Genomic DNA, 16,180 nt, shown 5'->3' with positions numbered 1-16,180 from the left:
ATTAAAAGAATCTCAGTTAATTTTATTGTTTCTCTGCCTCTTTTCTGAAAAGTGTCTTTTAAATAGTTAACAATATTACTAAAAATTTTACAAATACTTAGACACATACTGTGGCTCTTTGGCCTCAATATTTTCAATTTTGAAAAATGAAATAAATAAAAATCTTTCACTGTAATCTCAGCAGAATTCTATTTTTAATAATTCTTTTTTCAATGAATTTGAGTATTTATAACTTCTTAATAAGAATATTGCTCCCCAAAAGTAAAAGAAAAACAGTGTTATACAAATATAATATTCTCTAATATTATTTGCTGACATAAAATTTGAACCTATAAATCTGAACATTTTATTTAGTTAAATAGATAGCACTAACAACATAATTCTCTATTTTTATTGACTTAAACAACTTGATCGACCTGACTAAGGACCATGTCTTTTGACCAGGCTGAGATTTCAATTTTTGTCATTTTCTATAGTGCTATCATATATTCTATACAGCAATTTTTTGTCAGTCACTTTCACTTTGTTTCAAAAATGTAATTTGATTCTAAGCTTTTGTAGAGAGCACAGGAGTGAGGGGAAGAGAGGGGATCAAAAAGAAATCAAATATTCAAAATGATGCGTTTTGAGTCTGTTGTGTGTGCAACTTGGTCAGAAAAATAAATAAAAATGTATTGAAGATGAATTACAAATACAACTTTAGAGTACAAGTTCAAAAGGTAATAGACGTTCTATATTATAAGATAACTGGCCTATATTTTTTGGTATCAGCATTTATTTTGATATATAAAAAATAAAATAGCTATAAGAAAATCTTATTAAGTCATGTATCTAACTTGTTTACACTTTTATTATTAAAATCTTCACAAACTCTCACTGCTTAAAATTGTAACAAACTCTGCACATAAAAATTATTACAATCTTACCTTTTACTTAGGCTTTCAAACTCTGTAAACTTCATATGGAACACCAAAAAAGATTATAGAGATAAAGCTAAATATAAGAAAGATACAGAGTATTTATAAGGATGATTGAATGTTCAACTTCACTTGGGACAGTTGAGAATAGAAAAGAAATAAAGCTGTTAAGGTAGAAGGTGAAGAGAGATATAAGAACATGGTCGATTTCGCTTGGGACAATCCAGACAAGTAAAACAGCAAGACACAAGAAGATTAAATAGAAGAAGAAAATGAAAGTACTGTTGATTTCATATAAGACGATCAAGACAGATAGACAGCAATATACAAAAAGATAAAGTAGAAGGGAAAGGAAGAGAACAATTGTTATATTTTTAGAAAAGAAAGAAAAACAAAGTGCAGACGAGAAGTACGGTGAGACTTTGTTTATTGATGAAAAGAGAGATGATCTTCTATTGCTATTTGCTATGTGAGTTTATATAGACATTGCGTGTGTATTTAGGATAATGATATGAGTATATCATGTGATGTCTGTTTTCTTATATCATAGATAATATATTGTTAAGTTATTACCCACGCTCTTGTTTGAGTGATTAGTGATGTTGACTAAGATGTGTGACCTTGTTATTGGTATATTCTTTATTTAATGATAGTGTGAGAAATAATGTATAATTGATACTGGTCGCTTATTCAATATGTCTTTGTCTTATTGTCTGTGTGCTCTATTTGAATCTACGATTATGTTGGATACAACATTACCCCCCTCCAGGTTGGAACAACCGTTTGAATTGCTTAGGGTAGTATCTGTACATGTATGAGAGCAAATGTCTTTATTTGCGTATGCGTTTGCTAAAGCGTGTAGGTTCTTGTGTTGGATGTGCACGCTTGTTATGTATAATTGTAGATTTATTGGTGGGTTTCTCTGGACCTCGTCTTTGCCAATATTTGTCAATTATGCTCAGATCGTTGAAATTGCTTGTGGGCTCCCAAGTGTCTTGATCTGGTGCATAGTTTTTCCAGCGCACTCTGTAAAGATAGTTGCCTTTTTCTTGACGATGATCAATGATGGCCTGTATCTCGTAAAAGCTATCTGGAGATATAACAGTATCTTGTGAGATCAGCTTTATCTGCGAAGGTGGGATGTTTCGTGATAGAAGTGCTCCCGTTTCGTCTTGCAAAATGTAGCTGCCTCCCTTTGTTCTGCCCTTGACTGTGAATGGTCCTTCATATCTTGGGTCCGTCTTAGACTTTCTTAATATGTTCTTTATCATCACGTTGCTGTCATTCAGGAACTCCATTATTATTTTATGGTCTTTGTCGTGTTTTTCTTTATCAGCAGCTTGTGTAGCTTTGATGCGTTCGCAGATTGCTGGGAATACGACAGTCTCCATTTGTTCAATTCTTTTTTTCATATCTGGTAGACTGTTAGGAGCGTTGTGTGTGCTCTCTGTTTTTCTGTAATCAGCAAAATCGTTTGGTTGTCTTGCAAACATTAGAGTGAATGGGCGTGTGCCATGTAGCTTAGCATGTTTGCTATTTATGGCTAGCTGTGTGCTTGGGATGTATATGTCCCAGTCTCGCTTTGCTCCCTGTGTTCTCTTGTTGATGACTTCCTTAGCTGTGTGTACCCATTTTTCAGCAACTCCATTTGCTCGCGGATGATAGGGTGTTACAAGCCGATGATCAATTCCTGCTGTATTTGTGAAAGTCTTGACGAGTTCGTTGACAAACTCGGTACCATTATCTGACTGTAAAACTTTGGGTAGGCCGAAGTCGCAAAAGATTTGAATGAGTTGTTTTGCAATTGTTAAAGATGTCTTATCTGGAATTGCACGGAGTATGCAGAATCGGGAAAAGATGTCAACCATTACTAGCATGTAATGATTGCCGTTGTGCGAGGTGGTGTATGGGCCAGCTAAGTCTATGGCCCAGTGTTCACCTGGTTGACTGGCTGTAATAGGCTTCAGCGGATGATAGCCGTGTTTTGAGACATTGAACCGTTGGCAATTCAAGCAGCGCTTTACTGTTTCTGTTGCCTCTTGCTTGAGATTAGTCCAGTGTAGTCCATCACTATGTATAGCGTTGACAATAGTGTCTGTACCAAAGTGGCCGAGTAGATGTGCTTGGTTGAGTAGATGCTGTCTGTCTTTGATAGGTGGTGTTATCATATCCCCTGTGTTGTGCATGCGTTGGATAGCATGTGTATTTTGTGTGTTCTTTATTCGATGATTCGTAAAGATTTCTACGGTTTTACCCTCCCCCAGCGGTTTTTCCGATGTGAAAAGGCGCGATAAAACATCTGGCAATATATTGTCAATTCCAGGGCGGTGGACTATGTCATAAGTATAGTCGCAGAGTACATCAAGCCAGTTTATCATCATAGGGTTGGCAATTTCTTGCGTGTGAAGGTACGTGAGAGCCTTGTGATCCGTGTACAACGTAAACTTGTTACCCCACAAGAACTTATGGAATTTAGTCAAAGCATAAACGATGCCCAAAAGTTCACGTTTGGTGACAGGATAGTTGCGTTCAGATTTGGAAAGTGACCGTGCCATAAAACCAATGTAGCAATATTGGTTGTCTATGATCTGATAGAGCACGGCGCCAATACCTGTGTTGGAGGCGTCTGTGGCAACCAGAAATGGTTGGGTTGTGTCAGGGTGGCTTAGGACTGGTGCGTGTGTAAGTGCAATTTTGAGCTTGGAAAAAGCTTGCGTTTGTTCTTCTGTCCATAACCCGTGTAGTGAGTCAGCATTGCGTAGTTTGTCCAGAGGAGAAGACAGTTGCGACAAGTTGGGAATGTGCTCATGAAAATAGTTGACGAGACCCATGAAGCGTTGAATGTCTTTGCCAGACTTGGGTTGTGGCCATATGGTAGCATTGTGAACCTTGCGAGCATCAAGATCAATACCTCTAGTGCTTACAGTAAAACCCAGTAACGATACAGAAGTTTGTGCAAAGTGACATTTCTGCGGATTGAGAATGAGATTGACATCCGTGAGCTTTTGAATAGCTGTTTGGACATGTCTAACATGGTCAGACATGATGGTGGAAAAAACTACAATATCATCAGCAAATGCAGTGACATATGGAGTATCGTGATAAATCAAATTGACTACTCGCTGAAACTTGGACGACAATGGCTTGAGACCAAAGGGACATCCTCAAAACATATACTGATTGCCTTCAAACGTGAATGTAGTCTTGTGTCTATCGTCTTCATGAATTTTGAATCGATGAAAGGCACTCTTGAGGTCTAGCGTAGTGAAGATTGTTGCACCCCATAGCCTGTGAAAGAGTTCAGAGATGAGTGGCAAAGGGAATCTGTCGTCAGGTAGCAGAGTGTTGATGGCTCTGGGATCTAAGCAAGGATGCTTGCCTGTGGGATTACCAAACTCATCTTTTTTAGGAGCGAATGTAAGTGGGCTGTTCCACTTAGTATTGACAGGTGCCCTTTGTATGGTGCCATCAGTAAGCCATTGGTTTATATGTTTGGCCATCAGTGGAACAAGTTGTAAAGCAATAGGATATTGTTGTCTATAGACTACTTGACCTGGGGGCGTTGGTAGTCATACAATAGATTCCTTAACTGTACAAAATGAAGTGATGGGTATGGCTTCATTGGCTTTAATAAAGGGTAGTAGAGCCTTCATGAATTGAGAATGTTCAGTGGGTGTACCAGCTGGTGAATTATTGGGCTTTTCTATTTCAGCTATGGGTGTAGGGGTCTGAGGTGTATTAGAACCGTACCAACTCTCTGCTAGTCCCAGTAAATGAATACCAAGGCTTGGCATTAAATCTGTACCAATACTAACATCTATATTCTCAGCGAGATCCAAAACTTCAAAAGAATGTGTAATGTGTTTGTTGTTATAAAAAACTTTTATTGGTTTTGTTACTCCTAGTCTATGAGCTATAGCGTTACTAGTGGCCAACACGATTTTCCCTTTGTGAGGAATTATTGACCACCCAAACTTGCTACAGAGCTTGGTGTTGACAGAGCTGATGGTGGCCCCGGTGTCTACCAGTGCCCATAGTTTTTCCTCTTCTAAAGAAATAGGAACGAGATAGGAGTGAGTAGACCGTTTACTGAGATCTACGTGAGTGCCCGTGTACTTACATGGGGAGCACTGTTCAAAGTCCATGTGCATGGACTGATCATCCTCAGATGTGCTGACATCTGAGGGAGAACTGTTGTCAGAGACAGTGTGGGCAGAACAGACGGCGAAGTGGGGAGCAGAGCCCCTGGGAGAGCCAGACGCAGAACTGGAAGAGCTAGAGGAACCAGCGACGGAAGAACAGCAATGTTTGTGGGACCAAACTTCACCGCACCAACGGCAAGGAGCAGAACCAACGTACTTGTTGATGTAGGGGGCTTTTTCAACCCAATTGCCCCCTTTTGCTGCCAGTGCGTTCTTGAGGATGCGGCAGTCTTCAGAGTCATGGCTGCCCTTGCCATGGAGCGAGCACCTCTTGCTGGAAGAGCGCTCACGGCTCTGTGTGGCTTCACGGGGAGAACCAGGGGAGCGGGCAGAAGAGGTGGCAGCAGACATGCGGGTCGTCTGTTCTGGGCTGAGATGGCGGCCTTTGGGCACAGGGTCGTTATGCAAGCTCATCAGAAAGACCTTGCTATAGATGGACCGGGCCAGGGAAGCAGCCTTGTCAATGGTGTCCCATTTTTCCCTGGGCATGTTGACTTGTAGCAAGGAGACTTGTCTTGCCAGCTCGGGCAGAAGTGTGGCAGTGTATGCAATGGCTGCCTGCATGTTGTCTGCCACATCAGCTTCCCGACGAACCCTTTGGTAACGGTCTGTGTAGTTGCTGACGGTTTCTGTAGGGCTCATTCTCATGAGCATCAGCTCATGTGTGAGCTGTACTTGACGCTCAAGGTCGTTGATTCCATATACCTTGATAAAGGTGTCGCGGACAAAGGACCAGGGAAGCTCGGGGGAACTACGAAGGTAGTTGTCATACCAGGAACGCTGTTCTCTTGACAGAACAATGGGGAGTAGACAGTGCCAGTCCACATTAAGGTCCAGACTGTATGAGTGGAGCACATCCTCGAATTTGTCCAGACACTCTTCAATGGACGAGTAGACCTTCTGGGTGTTGTCCCACTCGTTTCCTTGCCACTGAAGAACTGGTAGCTCGCGAGGTACAACACGGGATTGGGGAGCAACTTGCTCAGCGCGGGCAGGACCAGAACGAAGCAAATGGGTGTGTGCTGACATGAGGATAGCCAGATCGCCTTCTGTGGCCACAATTGTCAGCCTTATTTGATTCTTGGTGTCCTCAGGCTGATTTTGTTCGATGGCATTGGCTAGGGCGATGGAAGCAGCAGCCAGGAGATCCCTAAGTCTGGTAATAGCCAACATGGACTTGTTGGCCTGTTCATTGCTTGCGATTTCACTTGTGTTGAGGCTGCCCTGAACACTGGGGGCGGGAGACTGGTTTTCGGAAGACATGTTTTGATTGTGATAAGAGTTCACTGTAAAAAATGTTATATTTTTAGAAAAGAAAGAAAAACAAAGTGCAGATGAGAAGTACGGTGAGACTTTGTTTATTGATGAAAAGAGAGATGATCTTCTATTGCTATTTGCTATGTAAGTTTATATAGACATTGCGTGTGTATTTAGGATAATGATATGAGTATATCATATGATGTCTGTTTTCTTATATCATAGATAATATATTGTTAAGTTATTACCCACGCTCTTGTTTGAGTGATTAGTGATGTTGACTAAGGTGTGTGACCTTGTTATCGGTATATTCTTTATTTAATGATAGTGTGAGAAATAATGTATAATTGATACTGGTCGCTTATTCAATATGTCTTTGTCTTATTGTCTGTGCGCTCTATTTGAATCTACGATTATGTTGGATACAACAACAATGTTGATTTTATTGAGGATAATCACATGGATACAAGGGAACAGAAAAGAAAAAAAAAGGAAAATAGAGTTTTGAACAGAGATATAAACTTTAATGCAATGTATGATTGCTTTTCTGTGAGTCAGATAGAAAGTAATTCAGGGAAGATGATTTTAAGAGAGAGATAACTGATGATGTTTATTATTTATAAAATAGACGTCTTATATACCTTTGAGAATTGAAAATATGGTGCAATTGGAGATAACTATTTAAGTTTTTGGGTATTTTTTAAAAGTTAATAACTTTTGCAAAACTAAAGTTATTTTTAATTTGAATTTTTAATTTAATGGATAAAGTAATTCTCTATCAAGCTAAAAGTTTACTATTGTTCTAAATATCTTAAATAAAAGGTTTTACAATTTCAAAGTTTAGGTGCTCTGGCAGATTTATTGCAGAGTTTGTTTTTTTTAAAAAGTTGAAACATTTTAATAACTCTCATAGATGATATTTAAACATTTTATCTCTAAAAGGAAAGTCATGTGATCATAAAAATGTCCAGACTTTAAATTAACAGCTTTTTTTTCTTATAATTTACAGAGATTAAATAATAGAGGCCTTGGTCACACCATATAATTTTTTTTGAAATATTTAACCATATATGTAATTTTATATGATTTTATTTTTCACGTCTAAAACTTTTATATATGGGCCAAAGTTCTGTTTACGTCATTATCAGAGGTGTATTTTTCCTAAACTTACCAAATCATTTTTACTGCAAAGACATAGCATTAAAAATCGATCTAAAAAACATTATTGCTTTTTTATTGTTTACAAATTTTGAAGATGCCTTTCAACTCTTGTATAAGCAATGTTGCAATAGTATTAGAATTATCCAAACAAACATTTCGCAATGAGATTCTTGGAGAAACTCTTAATCAAGCTAATGATCAAATAGAAACTCTGAAGCTGCTTCATATATAAGAGACCAAATGCATTGTAATTTCTTTACATCAACAAGGTCATCTAGATATCAGCACTGTTCTAACTGAAGAGTGCAAGTGCTTATTCAGATTCACTTACACAGAGATAAAAATTAGAATTGTAAAATCTAAAAAGAAAAATAACAATAAGCGTATATTAAAAAAACGAACAGATACAATCAATGTGTATTCTTTTCGAAATGGGAGACAAAGTTTGTATTCAGAGAGGTTCTTCCACTGTGTTGTCTGTTTCTGCCACAGAGGTACTGGCTGTTATATCCAACATAATTGTAGATTCAAATAGAGCGCACAGACAATAAGACAAAGATATATTGAATGAGTGACCAGTATCAATTATACATTATTTCTCACACTATCATTAAATAAAGAATATACTAATAACAAGGTCACACATCTTAGTCAACATCACTAATCACTCAAACAAGAGCGTGGGTAATAACTTAACAATATATTATCTATGATATAAGAAAACAGATATCACACGATATACTCATATTATTATTCTAAATACACACGCAATGTCTATATAAACTTACATAGCAAATAGCAATAGAAGATCATCTCTCTTTTCATCAATAAACAAAGTCTCACTGTACTTCTCATCTGCACTTTGTTTTTCTTTCTTTTCTAAAAATATAACACTGACAATTCTACTTCCCAAAATATCTTTTCCCTGTCAATTACAGTGATCTCTCAATAATTTCACGCCCCTTTAATTTCATGCTTTGATAATTTCAAGGCTCTGAAGACCCAACTCGAAAAATAGGGCTTAACTTCCACGATTCTTGTTAATTTCACTTTCACGAAATTTTTTGGCCTTGAATCCTTAAAGAAAAAAAATTAGCCAATCAGACGAGAGCAATATAGTTGCAGTTTGGTTTAAATTTTTTTATTCTAGCTTTTCACGATTTTGTAATTGACATCAATGTCAAGTGCGTTAAGTTTTCATGCCAAACACTGGGTTATCAAGTTGTCATCTAGCTTACTTTTTTTAAAAAAAAATTTTTCATTTTTTTTTCAGAAATAAAATAAAACTATATGTGCTATATTTTGATTAAGTTTCATTTATTAATTGTTTAGTAAAGATTATTCACTTGAAAAATATAAATATAATTCTAATTTGTTTGTTATAAAAGTTTTTATTGTAGATTTTATTATTTCTATCTGTCATTACTATTTATTGTTATTTGCAATTGTTACTATTTACAAACATATTACGAAATTAAGCTTTGACTGTACTTGGCTGCTAACTTTTTTTTTCTATTTTTAAATGAAGAAAAATATATTTCTTATAGAAAATTGTTTTTATTTTATTTGAAAAAGAATAAATTTTAAAAAGACTTGAAGAAGCTGGTGACTTTAGTTTGCTTTGAGTTCTCGGTTTTCTGAAACTTGTTTCTAAGGCCTTCAACCTTACTGACGAAGTCTCTGTCAATATTCTCATCTTTCAAGATATCCAAAAGCGTGCAAGCACACTCAAACTTTTCCAAAGCAGAATAAGTTCTCTTGAAAGGAACTGCTGATTCCACTTCAGTAATTTCTTCATTGCTGTTGTTGTTGGCTGCATTGTCGTCTGCGTCATACTCTTCCATGACAATGTCAGCGATCTCATTCTCATTGATCACTCTATGAGTGCATTGTCTCTCATAGAGTGAATCTGATTCGCTGGTCGGACAATCTTCAAGAGACAGAAGACCTGATCCAGCAATCTTGTCTAGGGTTTCTTCCAAACCCTCAACCAGAATCTTTTCAGCCAGACTTTGCTGAATCATAGCCTGGTTTACATCTATAAATTATATTTAGAATATTAAGAAAGTGGAATTGAAAGATTATAGTACTATTATAACCAATAAATTGTTTTACTAATACCTTCAGTATCTTCGTCTTCAATGAAGCAAAAGATTGTTGAATTCCAGCAGTTCTCAATAGTCTTTGCTGAGACAGATTCCCAAGCCTCTCTTATTCATTTCATGGCCCACAATTGATCAATTTCAAAGATTTTATCAATGGCCCCAATCTTATCTTGTTGGTCATTTTGAATCATGTCAATATACTGATATGCCTTGACATACTGTTTACGCTTGAAATAAGCCTTAAAAGCCTGAATGATACCATCATCCAATGGCTGAAGGTGGGACGTAGTGTTTGGAGGCAGAAAAAGAAGCTCAACATTTGTAGGCGCATAATCTACTATATGGCCATAGAAATTATTGAGGATCAAAAGCACTTTGCAGTTTTGCACTTTCATTGAACGATCAAAGCAACAGAGGAAAACATGGAAGATTGATTGTGTCATCCAGGTATTACTGTTGTAATGATACATAGAAAATCCATGATCTACTGCCTCTTGTTTTTTGCTGTTTTTGTTAAACAGTTTGGTCTTCTTGCATGACCAATCATCAATATGTCAGACTACTTGTCTGTTCCATTGGCATTGCACAAAAGGCCTACTGTAAGCCGCTTCTTATTTTCCTTCCAACCAGAAAATTTCTGGTGAGAAATTGTTGTTCTTGGTGGAACAGCATAAAAGAGTGCTGTTTCATCAAAGTTATATATGTCACAAGCACTATATCTCTCTATCTTCTCTTTGATGGCAGCCTTGTCAATCTGAAGTGATTCTATATCAGTAGAATCAGCCTCACCATGAATTCGATTCATCTTGATACAATGACGCTTTCCAAACTTCTCCATCCAGCCTTGAGAAGTATTAAAATATTTAATATCTATTCTTTCAGCAAAAATAGTAGCTTTAGTCTTAATCAATTTCCAAGTGATGGGAATCTGATTATTTTCAGCAATGTTCATCCAAAGAATCACTGCTTCTTTGATTTGCTATAGTTATGTGACAATATAATAAGGTTAATTTTATTTTTTATATAGAGCAAAAATGCATAATGTTGAGATATATTACATACAGGCTATTTTTTCTTTCTAACACACTTTCTGTTCTTTACGTCGGCTTGCATTATCAAGTACTGGTCTTCTCTCTTCAAAATCTTCAAGATTGTAGAAGCATCAGAAGCTTTCTGAAGGCCAAAGGTTTCCTTTGCCCAGTCAGCCAATTGAGGGTTACTCATAGACAGCTTTTTCTTTTTCATATCGCAAATCTCAAAATGATTTGCAATATTAAGCGAAACGTTTTTTTTAGTCATATTTATTGTTTAGTTCTGGATTTGATAGATTTCATGAAAGTATCAAAAAATTGAAAATAATATTAGATAAGCATTATATAATAAGCTAAAAGCATACCAAGAAGCTGTTATTATTTGATTGAATAAGAATTTGAAACAATAATTGGTTACAAGACAGAGGGGATGGAAAACAGTAATGCAGCCAGGGGTTATATTTAACTAGAATGAATTTAAACAGAGAATTGAAGCATATTGAATCATTACTTGATATATTTTTTTCTATTAAAGAATAATGTAAACTCCGCCCATAGTTGGCGGAAAATATATACTCCAAACTTGTTAATTTTACTCTTCAATAATTTCAAGGCACCTGGCCTTCCCTAGGCCTTGAAATTATTGAGGGACCACTGTATTAAATTTGTCTTTGCTTTTTGGCAGAAACTCAACTGATGTAAGTCATATATCAAACCATGTTGTGTGTCTACTACATCTCAAGTTTAGTAGAGTTATGATATTTGACTATTGTCAATTTCGTTCAGAAAATTTGATGAAATTTAGTAATGCAATCAAAGCCCTAGATAAGAGCGAATTTTAATATATTACATGCTATTAAGATTAACAGTATTATATGTGTATCAATTAAAAAAGGTGCACCAGTTGAGCATTGTGTTGGGTTTCTTGATGATACCTTTAAGAAGACTGCTAGGCCAACCAAGGACCAAAAGACTGTATATAGTGATTACCATGCAAGCTGAATACTATAGTCATTTTTACACTAGTTTGCGTTTTATATTTGTTAACTTGGCACAAATAATTTATTAGAAAGAGCACAGTCTTAATTACCAAGCTATAGTTACTTCAGATAGAATAACTTCATTTTTTTATAACTCAGTAGCTGGAAGACATCATGTCATGACTGTCTTCCATGAATGTGATATTCAAATGCATATGTGCAAAATATTTGATTTCAGGTGTATTCGTGAACTTTGTTACTACCTTTATGATGACAGAGGATATGCATCCTCAGAATTTGTGATGCGTCTATTTGCAGAGTAAGTTATATAATATTATACATTTTAATTTAATTAAGTCTTTTAATATTTATAATGTTTTAGCAAAAGAAGACTCTCTGGAGTATATCGTCAACCAAGATATGTCAAGTACTTGTGTTATAATAGAGAATGAGTTTGTATATACAGAAAACTTGTTTGCTTATGTGAATTATACACAAACACAAAGGATTCTTCAGAGCAATGTAAGCTCTTATTATATTGTGACAATGCTCTTCAAAAACTTGCATGTTTGCTACAACTTTGAAAATCAAATGAGTATGTGATTTAAAGTCTCTCCTCCAACATCAATAGAGTATATTGCCAACCTCTTAAATCACTAAACATCTTATTATTACAGGAAGCAAACTTTATTTTAGAGGTCAAGAAATAACATCAATATGAGAATATTCTGTTTAACTTATTTTATGATTTTTTTTATTGTGGGGGTGGTTGTGTTGTAGAAGACACAAATTCAGCAATAAAGGCTACAAGCTTTTCTATTGTCTTCTCAACCCTGAGAGAGCCCTCTCTGATCTCAGTTTTCATACTGGACAATTCTTTGAGTATTTTGTCTAGTTTGCCATCAATGTTTGAGATATTCTCATCATCTCAAATGTTCTTGACAGCCCCTTCAACACTCTAGATAGATGAAAGAATGTTTTCATCCACCTTTGTGCTGAGCACGTCTACCACTTACTCTTCAGGGACAAGAACAGATGGATCGCAGAAGTTGGAGATACAACTGGGCTTACTGAAACCTGGGTTGAGAGTCCCTCACTATTATCCACTTGCAACTTTTTTGCTGCGTGCAGCCCACCCTTTACTACTGAGAGGATCACACCAGTTGATTTCTTTTTAATAGTGTGTTCCTTCTCTGCATACACCTTGGCCATTTTGGTTTTGTTGGCACTGACATGCCAGATGTGCTCCTTGGATTTATCATCATTTTCACCCAAATTTTATTTCTCATGACAGTACTCAAAAAAAATATGTATTTATTAACAGATTAATAAGCTCTATCATGAGCCTGTCTTTCTCAGAAAGTGCTATCTGCGAATGGGATAACTCAGGCATACAAGTCTGTCTTTCTTTGAACTTCTTTATCAAAGCCTTGTATTTCCTCTTGATTGATACCAGCACAACATCACCAGCACCACAGTCAACATTGTTTATCACCTTAAGGATATCTTCTCAGGTAGTCTTTGCTTCTTTATAGTTCTTGTGCAATGGATCACAGATGATGATATCTCTGACAAGGACCTCTTTTCTCTTGTCTGTAATATGTCTATTTTTTTTGGGGGCTCTGTGGATTGGAAAATTTCTTTGATATTCATTTTTGAGAGTGTAAAATAAGTAAGTGCAACCTTTTAATATACAATTTTACTTATATTTATTTAATTTTTTACTTTTATTTCTTTAAAATTCTATTGATCTACTGTCATACTCTGTGTACATGATTTAAATAAAAATTATAAACATCAATTAAATGCTTTGATAGCGATTGCTTATTTTTTAGTAACTTTTGTTTTAATCTAGTTTTTATCAGATACAGACTAGTTAACTATTTTGCTATGCAAAAATAATTTTAGCTCTTTTATAATTTTTTTTTCATTCATATATTTTTGTTGAAAAAGTAGTTGTAATCCAGGTTTGATAGACTTTATTATTTTTTTCATAATTGTATACTTACAAGCCAGTAAAATATCTGTCAGTTTAGCAGTAAGAATAACAAGATTTTATTGGCTAATTGTAGCAAGAAAATAATATGATTGACTAACACATTTTATATCATGTTTTTATATCATATAAAAAATGTGATTTTGAAATACACTATTTTTTTAAGAACACAATCTCTGTCTAAATAAATTTTATATGATGTGTTCAAGATCCCTAATATCTTATATAAAGAAATTTCAGAAATGAAATTGAAACAAATATAAAAACATTAATACTTATCTCCCATTTCATCATAAAATAAAATAAAATATGAAAACGAGATATTTTTAGAAATTACAGTCAATGCTCGATTTAGTGATATAGTAGATGCTCACGGAGTGTCTAATCGATTAGAATGTATCTTTTATAGTTAGAAGGTTACACCGTCAGATATGGTAATTTATTTTTAACATCCGTGGATTTTATCTCTGCTGTCTATGAGGTATAAAATATTTTTTATTGCTATATATGGTTCAGATTTTGATTGCTATCAACACCCCTTTTGAGAGTCATTTTATTTTGCAACCATATCTTATTTTCACTCTCTTGTTCTTTTCATAACCCTTTTTTACTAATATCATACAACAGAACTTGATTTGTTTCAGTTAACCCTGCTCAGCCTGCAACAAAGAATATTCAATCCCTCCCAGAAACTTCAAATGAGGCTGTGTTTGACACATTCCCAAATGTTGTTTCTGCTGAAGCAACTGGAAATGGTGAACTGGAAGATGCCATTGACGAAGAAGACGTTTTGCATTCCAAAGACAATGAGGATGCAGAACAAACTGCTAGTATGGAAGATGTCCCTGAGGTCAACACTAGTCAATTCTGGTCTATGGACACGACCTGTCTTCTCTTGAAAGTTATTTTGCAAACAGACCATTATAACTTGGTTAAAGCTGCAGGTAGAAACAAGAAGAAAATTAGTCACCTTTGAAATACTCTTGTGGAACCTTTCAAGGCTGAGACTGACTTTGAAAACTTGCTATTATCCTTCAAGTCAACAGTGGATAGCAACAAATGCAACACGAAGTTCAAGTTGTTGAAAACTAGTTTCAAAGCGGATTCGGACAGAGTATATACTCAAACAGGCCGTAATGCATACCTGTCTCATATGCACTGGTCCAATGAAATGTGTGAGATTACATTGAACGATCCCACGTACAGCATTCCATGCTTGGTTTTGACTAGAACTATGTCCCAAGGAGTAACAATCACGTGTACATTGACGACTGGAAGAATAATCAGAGAGCATGTTGGAACTTCCCAGCCTTTGGAAATTCTTGAGGAAGAACAAGCGGCAGCTGAGGAGCTGGCAGCAGAGAAGCCTGTAGCCGAGGAGCCAGTAACTGAGGAGCCTGCAGCTGAGGATCCAGTAGCCAACAGCTATAGTTCCATCCCACCCAATGTGCCCTTGCATGTAGCACCTGCACATGATTGATTGCCTGCTGGTGATCATTATAATTCCATGTTGAAGCTTATGGGCTCAGCATATGCAGCAATGAGAGAAGATATCCGTGTATCTACATGGGAGCTTACAGAAGCGTTTCCTGGTACAGCTGAAGAAAGAGAAGAAAAGAAGAGAAGAGTAGTCTTGGAGTTAGAGTTGAGAACGATGGAGGTGAATTTGTTTGTGAAGAAGAATGAGGAGAGATCACTGGAGTGTGCAAGACGGGCAAGACTGGATGAGGAGAGAGCAGTGGAGCATGAAAGAAAGGCAAGAGAAGACGAGTTCCTTGCTAATCACAAAAGGATGACAGACCTTCTGTCTAAGTTTGTTAGTAGAAACATTGCAGACAGTAGCACCCAAAGCAATGACAATGGTGAGGCATAAAATAAAAACTGTACATGTTTTCACTATTTTATATATTAGAATTTAAAAAAAAGTCAAGCAGTCTTGTTGGAAGTATGAGCTTTACAAGCTGCTCATAACTTCATTTCTTTTTATTACTTCCTGATTCTTGAGTTGTCTTAAGCGAGAAGTAAGGCTAGTTCTAGTGCTAAATTCATTGACTGTAGGGGTATCAGTCTCCATATCTCTACTCATTGGTTCCATTAATAGCTCTACGCCATCATCAACATCATTTTCCAGAAATCTGCGCATCTCAACATCCTCTTCAGCATCCACAATGATGGAATCATTATTGTCAATACATAAATTGTGAAGAACACAGCAAGAAGTAATTAGCAATGCCATGTTATCGGTTTTTAAGACAAAGAGGTGTTTGTGCATAAATTGCCATCGAAGTACGAGTAAAGAAAAGGTGTTCTCAATTTTTTGTTGAGTAGAGAACTGCATGCTGTTGTATTTCTTACGGGCTGCTATTTCTTGGTCAGTAAGTGGGGTTTCTGTGCTGTTTCTTTCTGTGAAAGGAGTCATCATCTGCGGGAGAAGAGGATATGCCAAATCTATTAGGTAAATATTGAACATAAACAATGTGACATAATGATATAAAACAGATACAAAAACTGTTTAACTTTAAATTGTTTAT

General features: G+C 36.1%; 6 protein-coding genes across 6 annotated transcripts; 3 read left to right on the top strand and 3 right to left on the bottom strand.

Moving 5' to 3' along the window:
- Positions 1–4,512: 4,512 nt before the first annotated feature.
- On the bottom strand, positions 4,513–5,074 carry PHYBLDRAFT_179083 (hypothetical protein; the record flags this gene model as incomplete). The annotated part of the gene is made up of 2 exons (XM_018438098.1): positions 5,038–5,074; positions 4,513–4,965 (listed from the first exon to the last, which is right to left on the bottom strand). A coding segment is annotated over exon 2 (198 nt), but the record flags the coding sequence as incomplete, so codon positions are not given.
- A 4,744-nt stretch (positions 5,075–9,818) lies between these two features.
- PHYBLDRAFT_92047 (Homeodomain-like DNA binding domain-containing transcription factor) lies at positions 9,819–10,492 on the bottom strand (the record flags this gene model as incomplete). The annotated part of the gene is made up of 2 exons (XM_018443781.1): positions 9,819–10,146; positions 10,203–10,492. Coding segments are annotated over 2 exons (618 nt in total), but the record flags the coding sequence as incomplete, so codon positions are not given.
- Positions 10,493–11,832: 1,340 nt separating this feature from the next.
- Positions 11,833–12,105, top strand: PHYBLDRAFT_139420 (hypothetical protein; the record flags this gene model as incomplete). Its single annotated transcript, XM_018430219.1, has 2 exons — positions 11,833–11,972; positions 12,036–12,105. 2 exons carry the CDS (start codon positions 11,833–11,835, stop codon positions 12,103–12,105), a joined length of 210 nt encoding a protein of 69 aa, XP_018297429.1.
- Positions 12,106–12,407: 302 nt separating this feature from the next.
- PHYBLDRAFT_139419 (hypothetical protein) lies at positions 12,408–12,865 on the bottom strand (the record flags this gene model as incomplete). The annotated part of the gene is made up of 2 exons (XM_018430218.1): positions 12,408–12,580; positions 12,670–12,865. The coding sequence occupies 2 exons, from the start codon at positions 12,863–12,865 to the stop codon at positions 12,408–12,410; spliced, it is 369 nt and encodes a 122-aa protein (XP_018297428.1).
- A 1,291-nt stretch (positions 12,866–14,156) lies between these two features.
- Positions 14,157–15,129, top strand: PHYBLDRAFT_139418 (hypothetical protein; the record flags this gene model as incomplete). The annotated part of the gene is made up of 3 exons (XM_018430217.1): positions 14,157–14,196; positions 14,294–14,593; positions 14,696–15,129. The coding sequence occupies 3 exons, from the start codon at positions 14,157–14,159 to the stop codon at positions 15,127–15,129; spliced, it is 774 nt and encodes a 257-aa protein (XP_018297427.1).
- A 27-nt stretch (positions 15,130–15,156) lies between these two features.
- Positions 15,157–15,522, top strand: PHYBLDRAFT_139417 (hypothetical protein; the record flags this gene model as incomplete). Its single annotated transcript, XM_018430216.1, has 1 exon — positions 15,157–15,522. One exon carries the CDS (start codon positions 15,157–15,159, stop codon positions 15,520–15,522), a length of 366 nt encoding a protein of 121 aa, XP_018297426.1.
- Between the last annotated feature and the right edge of the window lie 658 nt (positions 15,523–16,180).

The sequence above is a fragment of the Phycomyces blakesleeanus genome (genome assembly GCF_001638985.1).
Source record: "Phycomyces blakesleeanus NRRL 1555(-) unplaced genomic scaffold PHYBLscaffold_2, whole genome shotgun sequence".
Taxonomy (NCBI): Eukaryota; Fungi; Mucoromycota; class Mucoromycetes; order Mucorales; family Phycomycetaceae; genus Phycomyces; species Phycomyces blakesleeanus.
Note: the sequence above shows the minus strand (reverse complement) of the source record. Positions and strands in the feature narration are given on the sequence as shown.